The sequence below is a fragment of the Talpa europaea genome (genome assembly GCF_964194135.1).
Source record: "Talpa europaea genome assembly, chromosome: 16".
Lineage (NCBI taxonomy): Eukaryota > Metazoa > Chordata > Mammalia > Eulipotyphla > Talpidae > Talpa > Talpa europaea.
Genome location: NC_140084.1, coordinates 542,868 through 558,666, shown reverse-complemented (window position 1 = coordinate 558,666; position 15,799 = coordinate 542,868). Strand labels below are relative to the sequence as shown.

The 15,799-nt window shown below is 70.3% G+C and overlaps 1 protein-coding gene across 1 annotated transcript in view; it reads left to right on the top strand.

Annotated features, from left to right (window-relative positions):
• Nucleotides 1-15,799, top strand: part of ZFPM1 (zinc finger protein, FOG family member 1) — a gene marked incomplete at both ends in the record, with an annotated part of 48,452 nt that overhangs the window by 23,902 nt on the left and 8,751 nt on the right. The window contains one exon of the mRNA XM_084257442.1: nt 12,496-12,629. Coding sequence (XP_084113568.1) covers nt 12,496-12,629 — 134 coding nt within the window. The remainder of the gene's footprint in view (nt 1-12,495; nt 12,630-15,799) is intronic.

The window sequence follows — 15,799 nt, the reverse complement described above, 5'->3', positions numbered from 1 at the left end:
ACCAGGGTCGCCTGCCCCTCGTTCTCCCTTGAGCTGGCAGCCTCAAGCGCAGGGAGAGGGGCCGGGCAGCAAGAAGGGGGCAGCGGCGTTTCCTCTTTGATGACCTCGTTCGGGGGTGGGGGGAGTGCAGGTGTGCAGACGGCTGAGGCTCTGAGCATGGTCCCAAGGGCGCGCCTGTCTGACCCCTCCTGTCCCTGCTCACGGCTGCCCCAGCTCCCCCAGAGCCCCCTCCCCGTGCCCCCTCTTAACGTCCAGGAGATGCCAAGGGCCGGGCAGACATGCCAGTGCCCCTCCCCGCCAAGAGGGTTTGCGCTCGGACGCGGGGTCCTGGGCCGCCCACCTCCGTCCCGGGCCTCGGTGTGTCCTCGGCCGCCCGCAGGTCGTGAGGGAGCAGGGCAGGTGGTGGAGGGCCACGGGCACTGCCCCAGGTGAGCCCGGGGCCCAGGAGCGCCGTGTGATCAGGCTGGCCCTGCGGGGCTCCCCTCACTCTGCGCAGCCCTTCAGGCCCCGGATAGGGCCGGGGCCGGCTATGCGTGCAGAGAGAGCCACGCCCGTGGGCACCGCGTGGCTGGGACAGGGGTGCGGGAGGCCCTCGGGGTGGCCCCGCAGGCGTGGTTGGGGCGTGTGGTGGGCAGGGCAGTCGGGCTCATGGCCTGGGGTGTGACCTCAAGGTCCCCATCGCCCAAAAGTGTCTCAGGGCCCGGAACACCCAGTGAGCACCGTACCCCAGCTCCACCCCAGGCCTAGGGCAGAGGCAGGCCACGTCCCCAGGCCTGAGGTCAGCAGAGGGGCAGTAGCGGGGTGAGGGTGTGTGCAAAGGCCAAGCCGCGTGGGCCCGGCTGGAGCACGTGGAGGCCGAGGGCAGGGCGTGACGGGGCGGGCGGAGTGCTGGGCCCTGGGGTCCGGAGGGTCTAAGCAGGCGCGCGCGGTCAGCTGCCCCGGGAACGCGGGTCGGCGAGCACGCACCCCTGGGTGGGGAGGCCTCTGTTGGCCTTTCCTGCCCGATCCCCTACTTGAAGGTTCCCGCCGCCGCCGCTGGAGACACCCTCGCCCAGGCGTGGGCGTGGGCACGGGACCCATCTCACCGCCGGAGCGCGTGTGCGGACCTCAAGGCTTGTTGTCGCGCGGCGGCCGAGGCAGGACAGCCTGTCCTGGTGGACAGGCCGGGGAGATGGGCCGATACACCGGCCGCGCGTGTGTGGGTGGGAAAATCATTTCAGCGATTATGCCTTATCGCCGGCCTGGCACAGCGGCCCATGGGCCTATTTGTCTTGGATTAACAGGGGGAGGGGGCGAGGCAGGGTCAGCCTGAGGTCAGCTCCAGAAACCAGACCATGGCTGGGCCAGAGCTCCCTCTTCTGGGTGTCCCCAGAGGGACCCGGGGCCCTACTTCTAACACTAAGACACCCCTGCAGGCCTGGCGCTCTCCTGCCCCTACCCGCTGTGCAGACCCAGACAGCCAGACCCCACCCTGGAGAATGTCCCTCCTCCCAGTGTGGCAGAGGGCGGCCTGCCCGCTCAGAGGGGCCACACTGCTGGATGCAGGGGAGCCAGGGCCAACAGTTCGGGGCTGGGCAGGTCGTGCATTCACTCAACAACCCCTTGTGTGTTAAGTGCCCACCCGGAGCCAGAGTCCAGGTGCCCAGGGCGTGGGCATTTGGGCCGGGAGGCAGAGTAAGAGTAAAGAGGGGCCCGTCCTAAACAGGGAGGCCAGCCCAGCTGCTGGTGGACCAGCCTGTCGCTGTCTTCGCTGCACTGCCCACTGCCTTGGACTGGCCCCTTTCTCCCCGAAGCATCTGGCCCCCAGGCCAGGGCAGGTCTGACCCCTGGCCCTGTGTCCACTGCCAGGCTCAGAACTGCCCTCCCCTCTGGGCACAGCCCTATGGGCAGGGCCCCCAGGCCAGAACTGAGGTGGGGCCTCGGGCTGTGGATCTCCGTCGCTGGCCTGGCCCACATGGGGCCACCTCTGGTACTGCCCCGTGGGCAGCAGGACCAAGCACCAGGCCACACACCACCCCAGAAAGGCCCGGTGCAGGGGCCTCAGCCCTGGGCACGCCCCTTGCTGTGGTCAGCAGTTGGCCATCCCGAGGTGCTGAGCACCTGCGCCCACGGGACCCTGGCCAGAGGGAAGCTGCCCTGGCACTGCAGCCGATGGGCTTATTTGTCTTGTATTAACGGGGGAGGGGGCGGTGCAGAGTCAGCCTCGATCAGGGGTGGGGGGGGCTGGTGTGCAGACAGCCAAGGCCCTAAGCATGGTCCCAAGGGTTCAGACTTTGGCCTTGGGCCCCTTGGGGTCTGCCCAGGGACGGAGCAGGTGGTCAGCTCCCGGGGCACTGCCCACCGGGGGGCCTGTCCACGTTTGTCCTCCAGGGTGCACTTCTCTGCGCCGTCCTGCGTGCCAGCCCGTTAGATGGGGACACAACAAGAGCCGCCGTCCATGGGCACAGACCAAGGCCTGCTGCAGCGGCGCCCGCGGGAGTGGCCCTGCGACGTGGCCTTGGCGGGACGGAGGGGGCGGGGGCACCCTCGCCAGTTCCCCCAGACCCCCAGCCGCCGCGTGGGAGTGGGCTGGGGCGCTGGGAGCTCACGGCAGCCTGTGACAGCTGTGGCCCCACTTCCTGGAGGCGCAGGCCCAGGGAGGTCCTGCGCTGCCCCGGCGCCCCACCACACACCCCGCCGGGGAGGGGCCGCCCCCGCCACGTCCCTCTGCCCCCGCCCACCCCGTGTGTTCTCGCGGGCTCCGGGCCTCCCTCCGCGAGGACGCTGGCCCGGGTGAGTAAGCAGCGGCGGGGGGCTCCCGGCCCTCCTGCCCAGTGACCTCACCGCCTTCCGGGAGCGGCTATCTGCGGCCGCGGCCTATCTCGGCCACGGGTGCTAATCAGGCGCTTCCTCCCCGCCCTCCTGCCGGCTTCCTGCCCCCACCAGCTCACCCGGCCGCACGTGGGCCTGCGCCCCGCCAGGGCCTGCGTGCACCAGAGGGCGCAGGCCTTCCCCGCCGGGGCCTCTGGGGCCGGCTTCCCTTCCAGAAGCTCCCCGCAAGTCCTCCTCCGGGGGCGGCCAGGCTCCCTGGCCCTGCTCTGGCACCGCGGCTGGTGCCACCTCACCTCACTGTCACCCCGGCACTGTCCTCGCCATGCGGCCACGGGTCCCTGCCGGTGCGGGGCAGCCCTGGCCCCCCGTCCCTTCTCGGCTGCCTGGCGGGGACCAGGAGGGACACGCTCCTGCCGGGAGGTCCTGCAGGGCGGAGGTGCGAGGGCGTGCGTGCCGGCCGGCGCCCTCTCCAGCCTGCTGGGCTGTGCCGTCCCCAGCGCGGCGTGGGTGGGGCGCTCTCGGCGGTCAGCGGGCTCGGCCGGGCATCCCGGGCCGGCAGGCGGGATCTCCCCCATCCCCAGGCAGGTGGGGACACTGAGGCTGGAGCTTGACCCTGAGGCTTGACCCAGACCCGGGCCGGGCCGTCACCCGCCCTCCCGCGAGCCCCCGCCACACCTCGCTCCTTATTTATTTATTATTTCTCTATCTCTGTGCGTAACTTTTGATTTCCTCACCACGTTTTTCCATTACGGCAGCCGTGGACGCGGCCGATAAGATCGGTCCCCGGAGATGGGACAAAGGGGCCGCCATCGGCTCGAGGGCTGGTCATATCCTGCCCGAAAGGCCCGCGCGGGCCTGAAACGAGGCTCGATGCTATCTCGGGGCTTATTGTGTCTCGTGTCGAGGAGGGGGCTGCCTGCCCAGCGAGGCCTCACCCCCTTCTCGCCTGGGCCGCGTGGCCCCTGCAGACTCAGGCGTCCGTGTCCACTTTCCCCGTCCCCCCTGCCGCCGGGGCCCTCGGTGACCGAGGCCATGTGGGTGCAGGCAGGGCTTTGGCCCCACCCCGGGCTCCCGAAGTCTGTGCCGAGGGGTCCCCCCGCCCCAGCTTGCGTGCCCGGGGCCGGGTCTGGCTCAGCGTCCGGCCCCCAGGAACTTGCCCAGAGCCGTCCCCTCGTGGCCGGGTGCCCCGTTGGTGGCCGCGGGCTCGTTTCTCTTTGCTGCCCTGTAAGGCTTTGACGAGAGGGGGGCGGTCAAAGCGGCGGTCCCGGCCACAGGGGTCTCCGCTGGCACACGGCTGGGCCGGCTGCAGCTCCGGGACGGGGCCCCAGCAGAGCTGGGCTGTGGGCTCAGTGCGGGGCCGGTGAGAGCCGGGGCTCCTGCGCAGGGAGTGGGGGGAGGGGGCAGCCCCTTGCCTGGAGGCCCTGCAAGCGCCTGCCCACCTCCCCCGGGCACTGTTGCCCTTCAGGGGCGTGGAGAGGACCAGGACCTGGCCGGGACCCTGACCCTCGTCTCCTGGGCGGCGGGTGGCCCAGGGGCCGTGGGCAGGGAGCCTGCTGGGCCCCGCACGCAGGGGCTGGCACAGTTCCCAGGCCTCACCTTTGGGCGCCCTGGGTGGGGGTCCCTGGAACGCGCCCATCCCCAAGGGCGGGCGCCGCCTGTGGCCGGCAGGTGAGGCTCTGCACCGCCGTGGGCTCCCAAGCAGAGTTGTGGTTCCCCCAGGCTCCCGTCAGCAGGACTCGCCCGGGGCGGGGTAGGGGAGCAGCCCCTGCCCGTGAGACCCCCCAGTCTGCTCAAACTCACTTGCCTCCAGCCCATTTGCGGCGGCCGGGCCCACAGGCGGAGCGAGCAGGGCGCAGACCCCACGCCCCAGCCTGGTGCAGGAACAGGCGGGCGGGCGGCCGGGGCCCAGGGTGGCGAGCGGGAGGCCGGCAGGAAGGAAGGGCCCTCGGTGGCGTCGGCCCCTGGAAAAACAGGGGCAGGGGCCGGGACGCGGCCACGGGAGCCGATAAGCCGTGGGCCCGGAGGCATTTTCTCTGCCTTATCGCAGATCCTGCTTCGCGCCCGCCAGGACGGGGCTGGACGGGGGGCCAGGCACCCTGCCCCCTCCCCGGACTCGGGGCCTCTCTCCCCTCCAGGGTGTGAAGCTCATGGCCCGGAGACCCTCAGCTTTTTGAGCAGGTGCCAAGACCGTGAGGTTCTGGGCTGCGAGGTGCCAGGAAAGCTGCGGGCCTCAGGCAGAGCGGGGCCCAGCAGGGAGGGCCCCGGCGCCTCGGTGGGGTGGGGTCCGGGCGGCACACAGCCCCTGGCAGGGCTCAGCCCCACTGTCTGTAGCTGCCCCTGCTGGCGAGGCTGCTCTGGCAGCGCCCGAGAGAGCAGAGGCCAAGACCACACCCACCCCTGGGCCCGGCCGGGGCTCGCTGCACCCCCCAGAGCACTTCCCAGCCTGCCCAGAAGAGGCAGCTCTGGCCCCTGCCTGGGGCCCAGATGACGGGCCAGGCCTGCCCCACCAGCCCTGAACAGGCCCCGGGCGGTGGCAAGGGCCCCACCCTGCTCTCTGGCTATCCCATGTGGTCCCAGCTCCACCATTAGCCGGGGCAGGGTTCAGCCCGATAAAGATGGGGTGCCGTTCTAGGCCAAAAAATCAATAATCCCAGCGATCGGGCGATAGGGAGCCAAGTGCAAGGCTGCTGTGGGCGGACGGGCGGGCGGGGCACTGGGCGGGGCCCTGCCCTCCTCACCCCACGACTGAGGGGCCCGGGCTCCAGCGGGACGATGCTCAGCCACCCAGCCGGCGCCCCTGCCCCCTCCCGCCAGGTGCCCCCAGCCCTGTGGTTGGGCAGCGGGAGTGCGGCAGGTGGGGCGGCCGAGCTGGGGGCGGCCTCGCGCAGCCCCGGCCGTGGGGGGATGGCTCCTGCCCGGGGTCCCGCCAGCTGTCCCTTCTCCCAGGCCTGTGGCGTGAAGGCTGGGCCGGCTTGTCTGGCTCCACTTCCGCCTCCTGCCGCTGTCCTGCAGCCCTGTGTGCCCTGGGGTCTCAGGCCACAGCGCTCAGTGCCCCTTCCTGAGGGCTGTCCTGCGCGGAGACATCCACTCCAGGACATCAGAGGCAGCGGCGCCCAGGGGCAGGAGGGCAGCGCTGCCGTCGATGACATTGCCTGAACGTGGGAGACCCCAGCGGGGTCCTGGCCCTAGGCCCCCGAGGACCCTCTCCAACCCAGGCCGGGGCGGCCCAGTGCCTGGCACCCGCTGGTGCACACTGATCCCCGACCCACCAGCCCCCTCTGCTGTCTGCTCCCAGGAGCGTCGCCCCAAGCTGGGGCCCCTGCTGTGCAGCCAGCAGGGCTCGGCGGGAGGGCGGAGGAGGCCCATAGTGCTGCAGCTGGCCAGGCCCCAGAGGGAGCGCGGGCCTGCTGCCACCCTCCACCCTGTCCCCGGCCCCCGGGAGCCCCATGGAGTGCCAGCTGGTCTGGGCGCTTGTGGGGTCACCGTGGGCAGAGGGCAGCGGGGGGGGGGGGCGGGCGGTCGCGGTGGGTGGGTGCGGCCGCCCCGTGCAGCAGGTAGGCGGCCCCCGGTTGCGAGAGGCAGTGCCGCGCGTGCGGGCTGCTCGTGGCCGGGGCTGGCACCCTCCACAGTACACATGAGCGGTTGGGTGCAGACTTGGCCGCCGGGCTGCCCTCAGCAGGGACGCAGGGATGGGCACCCCAGGAGAGGCCTTCGGGGCCAGAACCCGACTCTGCGCTGGGTCTGTTTCCTCCAGGCCAGGTCCTGGGAGGCCGTGGAGTTGGACCCGAGGACGCCAGTCAGTCCCCTGGCGCCCGCCTGCGGCCTGGCCTTCCGGGCTCTGTAGCTCCGCGGCGGGGGACAGAGTGACGCTGGAGTGCGGTGGCTTTGCTCCCGGGGCCTCAGCCCGTCCTGCCTGGCACCACCATTGCTCCGCATCAGCCCGCCCTCCGGGTGCACACAGCCGCGGGGGTGCCCTGGGCCAGGCCTGGGCGAGGGCCGGGATCTCCTGCGCCGGCGGGGCCTCGGGGGGCTTCCTCCGCTTGGCGGCCTTCTCCCCGTGAAATGGGGCAGGCCCAGCCACCCGGTGCACCAGCCACTGCCGGCGAGGCCTGGGTCCGGCCACAGCTGCAGGTCAGGGAGACCTGGGCACCGCCCTTCCGTGCCCCCTCCTAGCCGTGCAGCCTTGGCAGCCCCTCAGCTTCGCCCGGCCTTGCTGTCGGTTGGCAGGGAATGGGCCGTTTGCCACATGTAAAGTTCTTTTTCAGCCATGCCCCTTCCATTTCTCCTCATGAATGACAGGGTGGGGGGGAGGCGCCTGGCGCCAGAGGTGGGGCGGCGCCTGTCCAAGGACCAGGCCACGGGGGACAAGGCCGGAGCTGGCGTCAAGCTCCGTCCCTTTCTGTTGGCAGAGGTGGTCTTCAGGTATGGCTTGACCCAGGGGCACACTGGCTGGGGCCTTGCAGCCCGGGTCTCCTGGTCCTGGAGACCTGCACTGTGGGGCTAACCCTGTCGTCCCTGGCGGGTGGACAGCAGACGATGGCCCGAGCCTGTCAGCGCCCCGGGCGGGACCGCTCCCCAGGGCTGGTGAGACCCCCAGGTGGGGGAAACGGCACAGCTCTGGCACCGGGCTGGCAGGTGCAGCTGCGCCCTGCCCCGTGGTACCTGCCATGGACTCGGGGGCCAGGGCTGTCGGTCAGGTGCACCCACCTGAGCTGTCAGGGAGCCCTCTCACCAGTGACACCGGTGGACGCTGGTACCTCCATTTCAGGGAACCCCAAAAGCATGTCCTCTGCCTTGCAGGGCTCTGTCAGGCAGGCATTCCTCTCCCCCATTTTGCATGAAGGGGAACAGGGCTTGGGGGGGTGGGGAAGGGGCTTGTCCAGCTGGCCCGTGGCAGTGCCCGGACAGGCTGTTTCTAGAGGCTCCGGAGCGGCAGAGGCTCGTGGCGGTTGAGTTACAGGAGGCAGCCCCTTCCCCACCCGGTCAGCTGCCGAAGCTGTGGCGGGAACAGTAGACCTTGCGGGAGGGGGCTGCCCCTCTACTGTCTCTGTCCTGCAGGGCCTTGCCCGCCCTCCGGCCCGTGCCTTCCATCGGGGGCCAGGGAGAGCAGGAGGAGGCTGGGCACAGGTGGGGGTCCGGTCTGCAGAGCGGGCAGCGTCTGTTGACGGGGCCTGGCGAGGCTCCACCCACCCTGATCTGCTACGTGACCCTGAGGGGTCGCACCCTCTCCCACATGGGCAGGGGGTGTGGCTGCAGGCTCTCTGGGGCTGCCGCTCCCCACCTCCTGCTGGGAGCCCTGCCAGGGCCGAGCTGGGGTTTCCTGCTGTCCCTCGCGCCTTCTCCCATTCTCTGTGACTTACCAAAGGCAAACAGCATGGTCCCTGCGGTAAGGCCACGCCCAGCAACGCCAGGCCAGCTGGCCCAGCTGGGCAGGGCCGGGCAGGAGCGATGGGGCCGGTTAGATAAGCGGGTGCTGGCAGGGGCCCCAGTGGGTGCCCCCATGCTGGCCCCAGAGCCCCCTGCCCAGGAGGAGCCGAGGGCAGCTGGACTTTGTGCTGCAGGGGCCCCGGCCATCAGCACGGGCGGAGCCCCAGCTCAGACCCCCGCACCCGCAGGACAGGCCGCAAGCTGAGGCTGCGAGGGCGGGGGCCTGCGGGTGGGGGCTGGGGGCAGAGAGTCCTGGCTGGAGGCCTGGACCCCCGTCGGATGGGAACCGGGGCCTGAGCCGGCTACAGCACCCCCTTGAACAGGCTGCTCGAGCTCCCTAGTGGCTCCCAGCTTGCCCGTAGGCCGCCAAGGACTCCAGGGCACGGGGCGGAGCTAGCGCCAAGGGCAGCCGTGGGGTCAGAGGCCACCTCTCAGGGACCGCAGCACGCCCAGCACCCAGGAGAGGGCAGCACCGGCCACACCACGGGCATGCCCCCCCTCCTCACGGCCCCAGCCCAGCAGGTAAACTGAGGCTCAGGCAGCCAGCGGCAGCGGGAGCTGGCCCAGGCTTCCAAAGAAGGCCCTGACTCTGCTCGGTCCCCGCACCCGGCCCTGAGGGGCGGCCTCGCTGCTGCCTTCTTTGCGCTCAGAGGCCAGTGAGGCTCGAGCAGGCGTCAAGGTCCCGTAGTCACGCCGGCCGCCCGCATGTCCCCTCGCTTCCTCACAGACGCTCGGGGGCACAGTTGAGCCCCAGCGGCGTGTCCTGGGATGACATGTGGGCTGTTGGCCAGGACAGGGTGTCCTTGTCCCGCTGCGGCGGGCGCCTGTCGACACTGTTGGCCCCGGGGTCCGCCAGGTGAACAGGCTGCCCCCCAGGGACCTGTCTGCAGATGAGGGACCCAGGCCTCGGCGGGCTGCATGGGGCCGCCCTCCGCCCGCTGCCTCCCTCCCTCTCCCTCATCGCCGCCCGCCGCCCCCCGAAAGGGCATGCGGGCCTGATGTGCACGGCTCGGCCAGGCCTGGCTCCAGCCTCCCCCGCTGCTCAGCAGACCTGGGTCTGAGGCGCAGCCTCCCCTGCCCCGGGCGATCCAGCTGGGGGCGCCGCGGTGTGGTGGAAGGGGCTCCTGCGGGTGTGCCAGGCATCATGCTAAGGCAGAGAGCCGGCCTGCCCCGGCTGCGGGTAGGCCTGGGCGGCAGAGCAGGGAGGACTAGCCGGGGCCGCCTGTGCCCGCACACCTGGCTGCTCAGCAGCGGGGAGGGGACAGAGACAGGGGAGCCCGTCCTGATGGGCACATTCCCCAAGGACCCCGAGGCCAGTGGCTCCCTCCCTTCCCCTGCCCCAGCAGGGCCTGTGGCTGGCCGAGCACCCAGTTCCAGGGCCCTGTCCCCACTCCCGCGAGTCTGCCTGTGGGGCGCGGCTTCTGGGCCCTGTGGGTGTGGCGGGAAGCTGGTGTTTCCATGGCGCCTCCATCTGGGGCCTCCAGCTCTCCGAGATGCTATTTAAGGATAACAGTCTTCCTGCCTGCCGCCTCCAGCCCCCCTGCTGCCCCCAGCTCTCGTCCCCCTTTCCCTTGTTCCCCACCTCCGCCCAGCCCCCCGGGCACCAGAAGTCGGCACCCCACACAGCCCCCCTTTTCCAGTCTAATTTGGCCCCTGGTTGGGAGAGGGTCCCTGCTGGGCATCTCTTTGGCCGGGCTCAGCCAGGGGACAGGGGTGCCGCCGGAACAGCCCTCTACCAGAGGCTGCTGAGCACCCCCTGCCAGCGTGCACGATGGCACAGGCCGTGCCCTGCACAGGGGCCTCCTGGACCTGGGAGATGGGTCGTCGTGGTGACCACTGCTGCTCTCCACCCTCGGCTCCCGGTTCCAGGACTCCCTGGCCTTGGCCAGGCCAGCCCTGCGTGGGGTCCTGCCCCTGGCGTGCTGAACGGTCGCCTTATCAGGAGGCAGCCCCTCTGGCAGCGCGCGATACCCGGAGGACGCACGGCTGCCGGGACGCGCCAGCCACGCTGTTATCTGGGGCACTCGGCCCGCCGGTCCTGCGGCTCCGATTAGGGACGTGGCCGTTGCCTGTGGGTGCTGGCCTGGGTGGGGTGGGGACACCACTGGCTGCCTCCTCCCTCCACATCCACGAGGGCTCTTGGGTGCCATTCCCAGGCGTCCCAGGAGCCCCAGGGCTGCCCATGGCTCCTCCTGGCTGCCAGGGAGACCTGGGCCCCCACCGTCCCCGTGCATCCCCGCATGGGGGGGCAGAACCCCAGCCCTCCCTGCGCAGGAGGTGAGCGCAGCCGAGGGTCCCGAAGGGCCCAGCCAGCTCCAGCGGGCAGGACTTCGGGAGTGTTCTGGTCACTGGAGGAGAGCGGGGCAGCGGGCCTGCCTGCCGTCTCTGCCTCGTCACAGGGCCCAGGGGCTTCTCAGGCAGGGCCCACGCCGGCCAGGCTGCAGCAGGAGAAGCGTGGGGTCTCTGCTCAGAGGCCGGAGTGCAAGTGACCCCGCACCTCTCAGCTTCGGGATGGGGCTGGTGAGGCCTCAGGGTTAGGGGACGCCCTGGCAGGAGGGGCTGCAGGACACAGGCCCAGCCCCTGGCGACTGCACGCCAGCCTGGGGAGCTGAGCTCTGGGCCCACGGGACAGCTGTGCTGCAGCCAGATGGCTGGACACGGGGCCTCTCCCCGCCTCGTGCACGCCCCGGCCCCATGCGGACACGCGGGGCCGGGTTGGGGGGCCAGGCTCGGGTCAGCCGTCGGAGCGGGCTGGGGGTGGCCGGGGCTGCTCTCGCTCAGCGCCGCGCCATGGGGCCGGGGGGAGTGGGGATGGCGGCCTGGGCAGAGCTCTGGCCAGGACTGCGTGGCCTGGGCTGGCAGAGGCAGGGCCCCTGTGGGTGGGCCGCGGAGACCCCGGACCTGCCTCCACCCCGCTCTGAGGGCTGATAAGGGGGCGCCGGCCTCCTGGCCTCATCCTGGTCCCCTGCCACCTTATCTGCCCTGGGGAAGACAAGGACCCAGTTACAACGTTTAGCCGGGCCTCCCGTGTACGCGCACGTTATCTCTGCCATTAGGCTGGCGGTTATCTGATAATTGGGCCCATTAAGGCCACAGCCTGCCCGGTTGGGGCTCCAGGAAGTGGGGCTGCCACAGAGCACGCGGGGACCAGGCCAGGCCATGTGAGGCCTCCATGGGCCCGGCGGCACCAGAGCGCCAGGGGACCCCACCTCGGCCAGCAGAGGGTGGCGGCCTGCGGAGGACCCCCTCGGGAGTGGCCACTGGCCCCGCCAGGGCCTGAGCCTGGAGCAGGCTGCGTCTGGGGGCTGCCGTGCCCCACATGCCTGACCTGGTGTGTGAGAACACGGAGCCCAGCGAGCTCCCCAGCCAGGTCCCTTGTCCCGGGGCCACGCTCTCCTTCCTGCCCCTCCCAGCCCGCGGCCCGGGCTGTGTGGCCACCTCTGCCTCCATCTCCTCGCGGCTCCTTCCCCACAGGCCTATTCCCGGGCCTCTTGCGAGGATGGTGCTGGCCTCGAGGCCTGTACTCACCCGGTGCTCACGCACCTCTGCAGAGGCCCCGCATCCGGTGAAGACACAGCGTGGGTCCTGGGTGGGCCTATTTTTTGGGGTCCGCCCTTCAGCTCACAACACAAGGTCTCAGCTCCTGGGGGGGCGGGTGGGTGGGCCCTGGTGCCTGGCCGCAGGCCCTGTCCACCCCGGGGCACTGGCCCACCTGCGCAGGTGTGGTGGCTGGTCCCCCGGCCGGGTCTCGCAGCCTCCGTGGGGTAGAGGCTTCACGAGAGCAGGGGCCGGGCCGCCCAGAGGGCAGAGGAGGTCCGGGGGCACCACTCGGTGGCAGGGAGGACACAGAGTTGGCCTTTGCCTCCTGGGACAGTCTGGCTGTGCTGAGGGCCGTGGGGGGAGCATGCGGCTTGTGCCTCGGTTTCTCCAGCCGGGCCCTGTGCTGTGCACGCCCCGTGGGTTCCATAGTGCTCGCTGCCGGCAGAGCCAGATGGTGCCGGGTCCCCGTCTTACAGCTACGGGAACCACAGTGACGCCCCCACCGGTGCTGCCTGGGGCACGGCAAGCCCCTCCTCACGGCCCTCCCTCCGCATGCAACAGCAGGGCAGCCCGGCCCAGGCGCGTCCTGGGCTTGCAGGTTGGCCCACCACCGGGCTACAGGAGATGTGTGTCCCCGCTCAGGCTGCCCCAGCTCCAGAACCGGCACCGGATGCCAGCAAGCCCCGCCGCCGCTCACCCTCTGATGTCTCTCCACAGACGAGCTGGAGCTGGTGCTGCAGGACGGGCAGCGGTGCGTGCGGGCGCGGCGTGGCCTGGCCCAGGGCCTGTCCTGGGGCCCGTTTCCTGGGGACATCCAGAGCAGAGCCTCGTCTCCGGGGCAGGCAGAACTGGTAAGGAGCCCGCCTGCCTGGCAGCCTCGGGCACAGCCCCTGCGGACGCCAGCAGCGCGGCGTCAGGCCCGCTGCCACTCGGCCCCTGCTGGGCACTCTGGGATGTGGGGCGGGAAGGCGGGGCAGGCTCCCTGGAGGAGGGGTCCTCAGCACGGACAGTAAGAGTGTGTGGGGGTTGTGGGGGGGCGGCTGGGCCTGGCGCAAGGAAGGTGGTTTCTCAGGGGCAGCCCCTCACATGGGGAGACAGCCTCTCGCTTCCCCCCGGGGGTCCTGTGGGGACGGGGAAAGGGCACTGCTGGGGACTGTGCGCCCAGCGCTCGGGGCCACCCAGCGCGGGCCAGGCCGGCCTTGGCTCTGCTTGACCCTGTGGTCACTGGGTGTCCTGCAGAGGTGGGGAAGCAAGTACCCCAGGGCCTCCTCCTGCAGGCAGGAGCCCCAGCACAGAGGCCAGGCCTGTGTTCCTGCCCCGACCTCCCCAGTGCAGAGGCTGTGCTGACCCAGCGTCCCTGGGCCGGCCCATGCCCCCAGCAGTTGGACGATCTCCCTGGCAAATGTGCCATCCAGCTGAGGCCCCTGGGCTGCCCACACCCCACACCACCTGTCAGAGACCTGGCAGACTCAAGGAGGCACGTCCAGAGCCCCTCCGTGAGTGCGTGGGAGGAGCCCAGGCCCAGGCGTCTGCCGCCACACTCCTGCCACACCTGCTGCCACATCCCACTCCGGCTACTGTGCTACGTGTCCCCAGCAGGCCCCTGACCTCTGCATATCCATGATCTCTGGAACCCCGGGGTCAGAGAAGCCCTATGTGGCCCTTGAGGCCTGGGCCTGAAGCCCTTCTGCTCACCACAGAGGGCGGGTGGGCTGTGGCTGGCTCCTGGGCACGGCTGGGGTGGGGGATGGTGCCCGCCGCTGAGCAGGGCAGCCATCTGGTCCATGGCCGCAGGCAGGGAGGACAGTGGTCAGGGCTCCAAGGTGGATTCGGCCCCACCACTGGACAGACAGTGAGCCCCCAGTCACGGGAGGCTTGCGGGCCACGGCTGGCTCTCGAGGGTTGGGGGAGGCCGGGGCTCTGTGGCGCCCAGTGGGCGCCGTGCGGGTCGAGATGTCCTCTGGGACATGGCCGCCGCGTCCGTCATGGATGAGCGTGTCCCAGGCTTGACCCCACCAGCAGTGCCCCCTTCCCATGGGCCCCCCACCCAAGGAAGCAGCCGCCAGGCCCTGGGATCGGATCACAGCAGGAGAAGCAGGCCACATCCTCCCAGCCCAGAGACCCCCGTGGGCCCGGCCCCCCAGCGCTGCCGCCGCCTCTCCGGGCCTGTCCCCCTTGGCTGGGCACAGGTCAGCCTGGGGAGCGAGGCCCTTCCAGGCCGGCGCGCACGCTGGGGTGCACTGGGGTGCACGGCAGCACGCCAGGGAAGCTCTGAGGGAGGAAGGGCCTGCTGCTCCCGCCTGCAGCTTTATCTCCCGCAGAATTAAATCCTTGATTAACCCTTATCTCGCCAGCAGCCGCTATCTCGCCCTGGCGCCGAGTGTCCAGACGCACCGTACAGATGATTGATTCTCAAAGATACACACGCCTTCCGATACTTCATTTATTGTCTAAATATTTTTGATAACATTTCAGCGGGCCTTATCCAGCCGGGCTGATGGCGCCCAGCACCCCCGCCCCCCCCCATGGTGCTGTCGGTTCCAGGGAGTTTGTCTTCGCTGGAAAGCAGGAGGGGAGAGGGGTGCCTGTGTGGTGTGGGGGCCCCGCCCAAACATCCTTAGGCCACCACTCCCAGGCGGGCAGGGGCGCGGGCACCCCGGGGGCCACTGGCAGCACCGCCGTGCGCTCTCCTGACCGGGGGCCGCCCCCACTGGAAACCCAGGGCGGAGACTGAGTCAGCTTCAAAATGTGCAGCAGACACAGGAAACATCTAGGAGAGCTGGGGGGCGACAGGCAGATGAGGGCTGGGGTGCGGGGGAGGGATGACTAGTGGATGGGGTGGGGGACCGTGAGCGAACACCCCCCATCCTGGCCTCGCTGACTCGGCCCACCCCCAGGGCTGTCCAGCACCCCCCCCAGGGCTTATGCCCTTTAGTCAGCGTCCAGGCAGCACAGGCCTGCGAGGTGGGTGGGCCACTTGGGTCCTGACCAGTGTGGCCACAGGTGCGTCTTCACATAGGAATCAGGGGGCCTTTCGGGGTGTCCCCCGGGGCTGGGTCCCTGGGTGGCCTCTGCAAGAAGCTGCGCTGCCTGGGGTCGGGGTCGCCGCATGCCTGAGCCAAACCCCACGGCATGACAGCCCGTGGGGGCTCTGGTCGGGCTTGTGGGGACGCAGGGCACGACATCGTGGGGGTGTCCCCTCCCCATTTAACTCTACTTACATCTGTTTGCAATGGCGATAAATTCAAAAGCCCCAGCCTGTCACCGCCACAGGCCCTGTGACTTGCGGGGCCCCCAGCCCAGAGGCGGGCAGTGGGGCTCCCTTTACATGATGGGCACCTTGAGGCCCTGTGCCTGAGCGCCCACTGTCAGCGTCCCCCTCCTGCCATGTGGGGTGCTGGGGTCCCCACTGCTGGCCGCGCCCGGGCCCCACCCTTGAGTGCCAGCAGGTCCTGGGACCACAGCAATCATGCCCCGTCGTACACATGGGGAACTGAGGCTCTGGGAGACGCCGGGGGCGTGGTCCTCCTGGGCCGCTGAGCAGGATGTCCTCGCGACTCTGGTGTCCGCGGGCTGGTCCCAGCCGGGGCCTCCCGCCCATCTCCAGCAGCCAGCTGCCAGCAGTCCTGGGCCCGTCCTCACCGTGGCTCCCCTTCCGAGGGCACTTGTCCAGATTTAGGGTCCGCCTGGGTAGTCCTTTCTGAAACCCCCTGGATTATCCTTCATCAGGTCTGCAAAAGTCCCTTTCTGAGCAAGGTCATGTCCAGTGGCTCCAGTGGACGTGACTCTGGGGTCACCACTCAACCCACAGAGCTGCACATGGCAGCACCAGGTAGCCGGGGGGTAGTCTGTGCCCAGCTGGAGCACCAGGTGGGCAGCAGTCTGGGAACCAGGCCCAGACAAGACACCTGCAGGCTGCCTTGCCTGGTTCTGTCCCCTCCTGCCTCAGTTTCCCTGCCTGCAGCATAGGGGCTGGGAATGTGCCACAGGGCCTGGGAGCTGCGACTACAGGGTCAAGTTG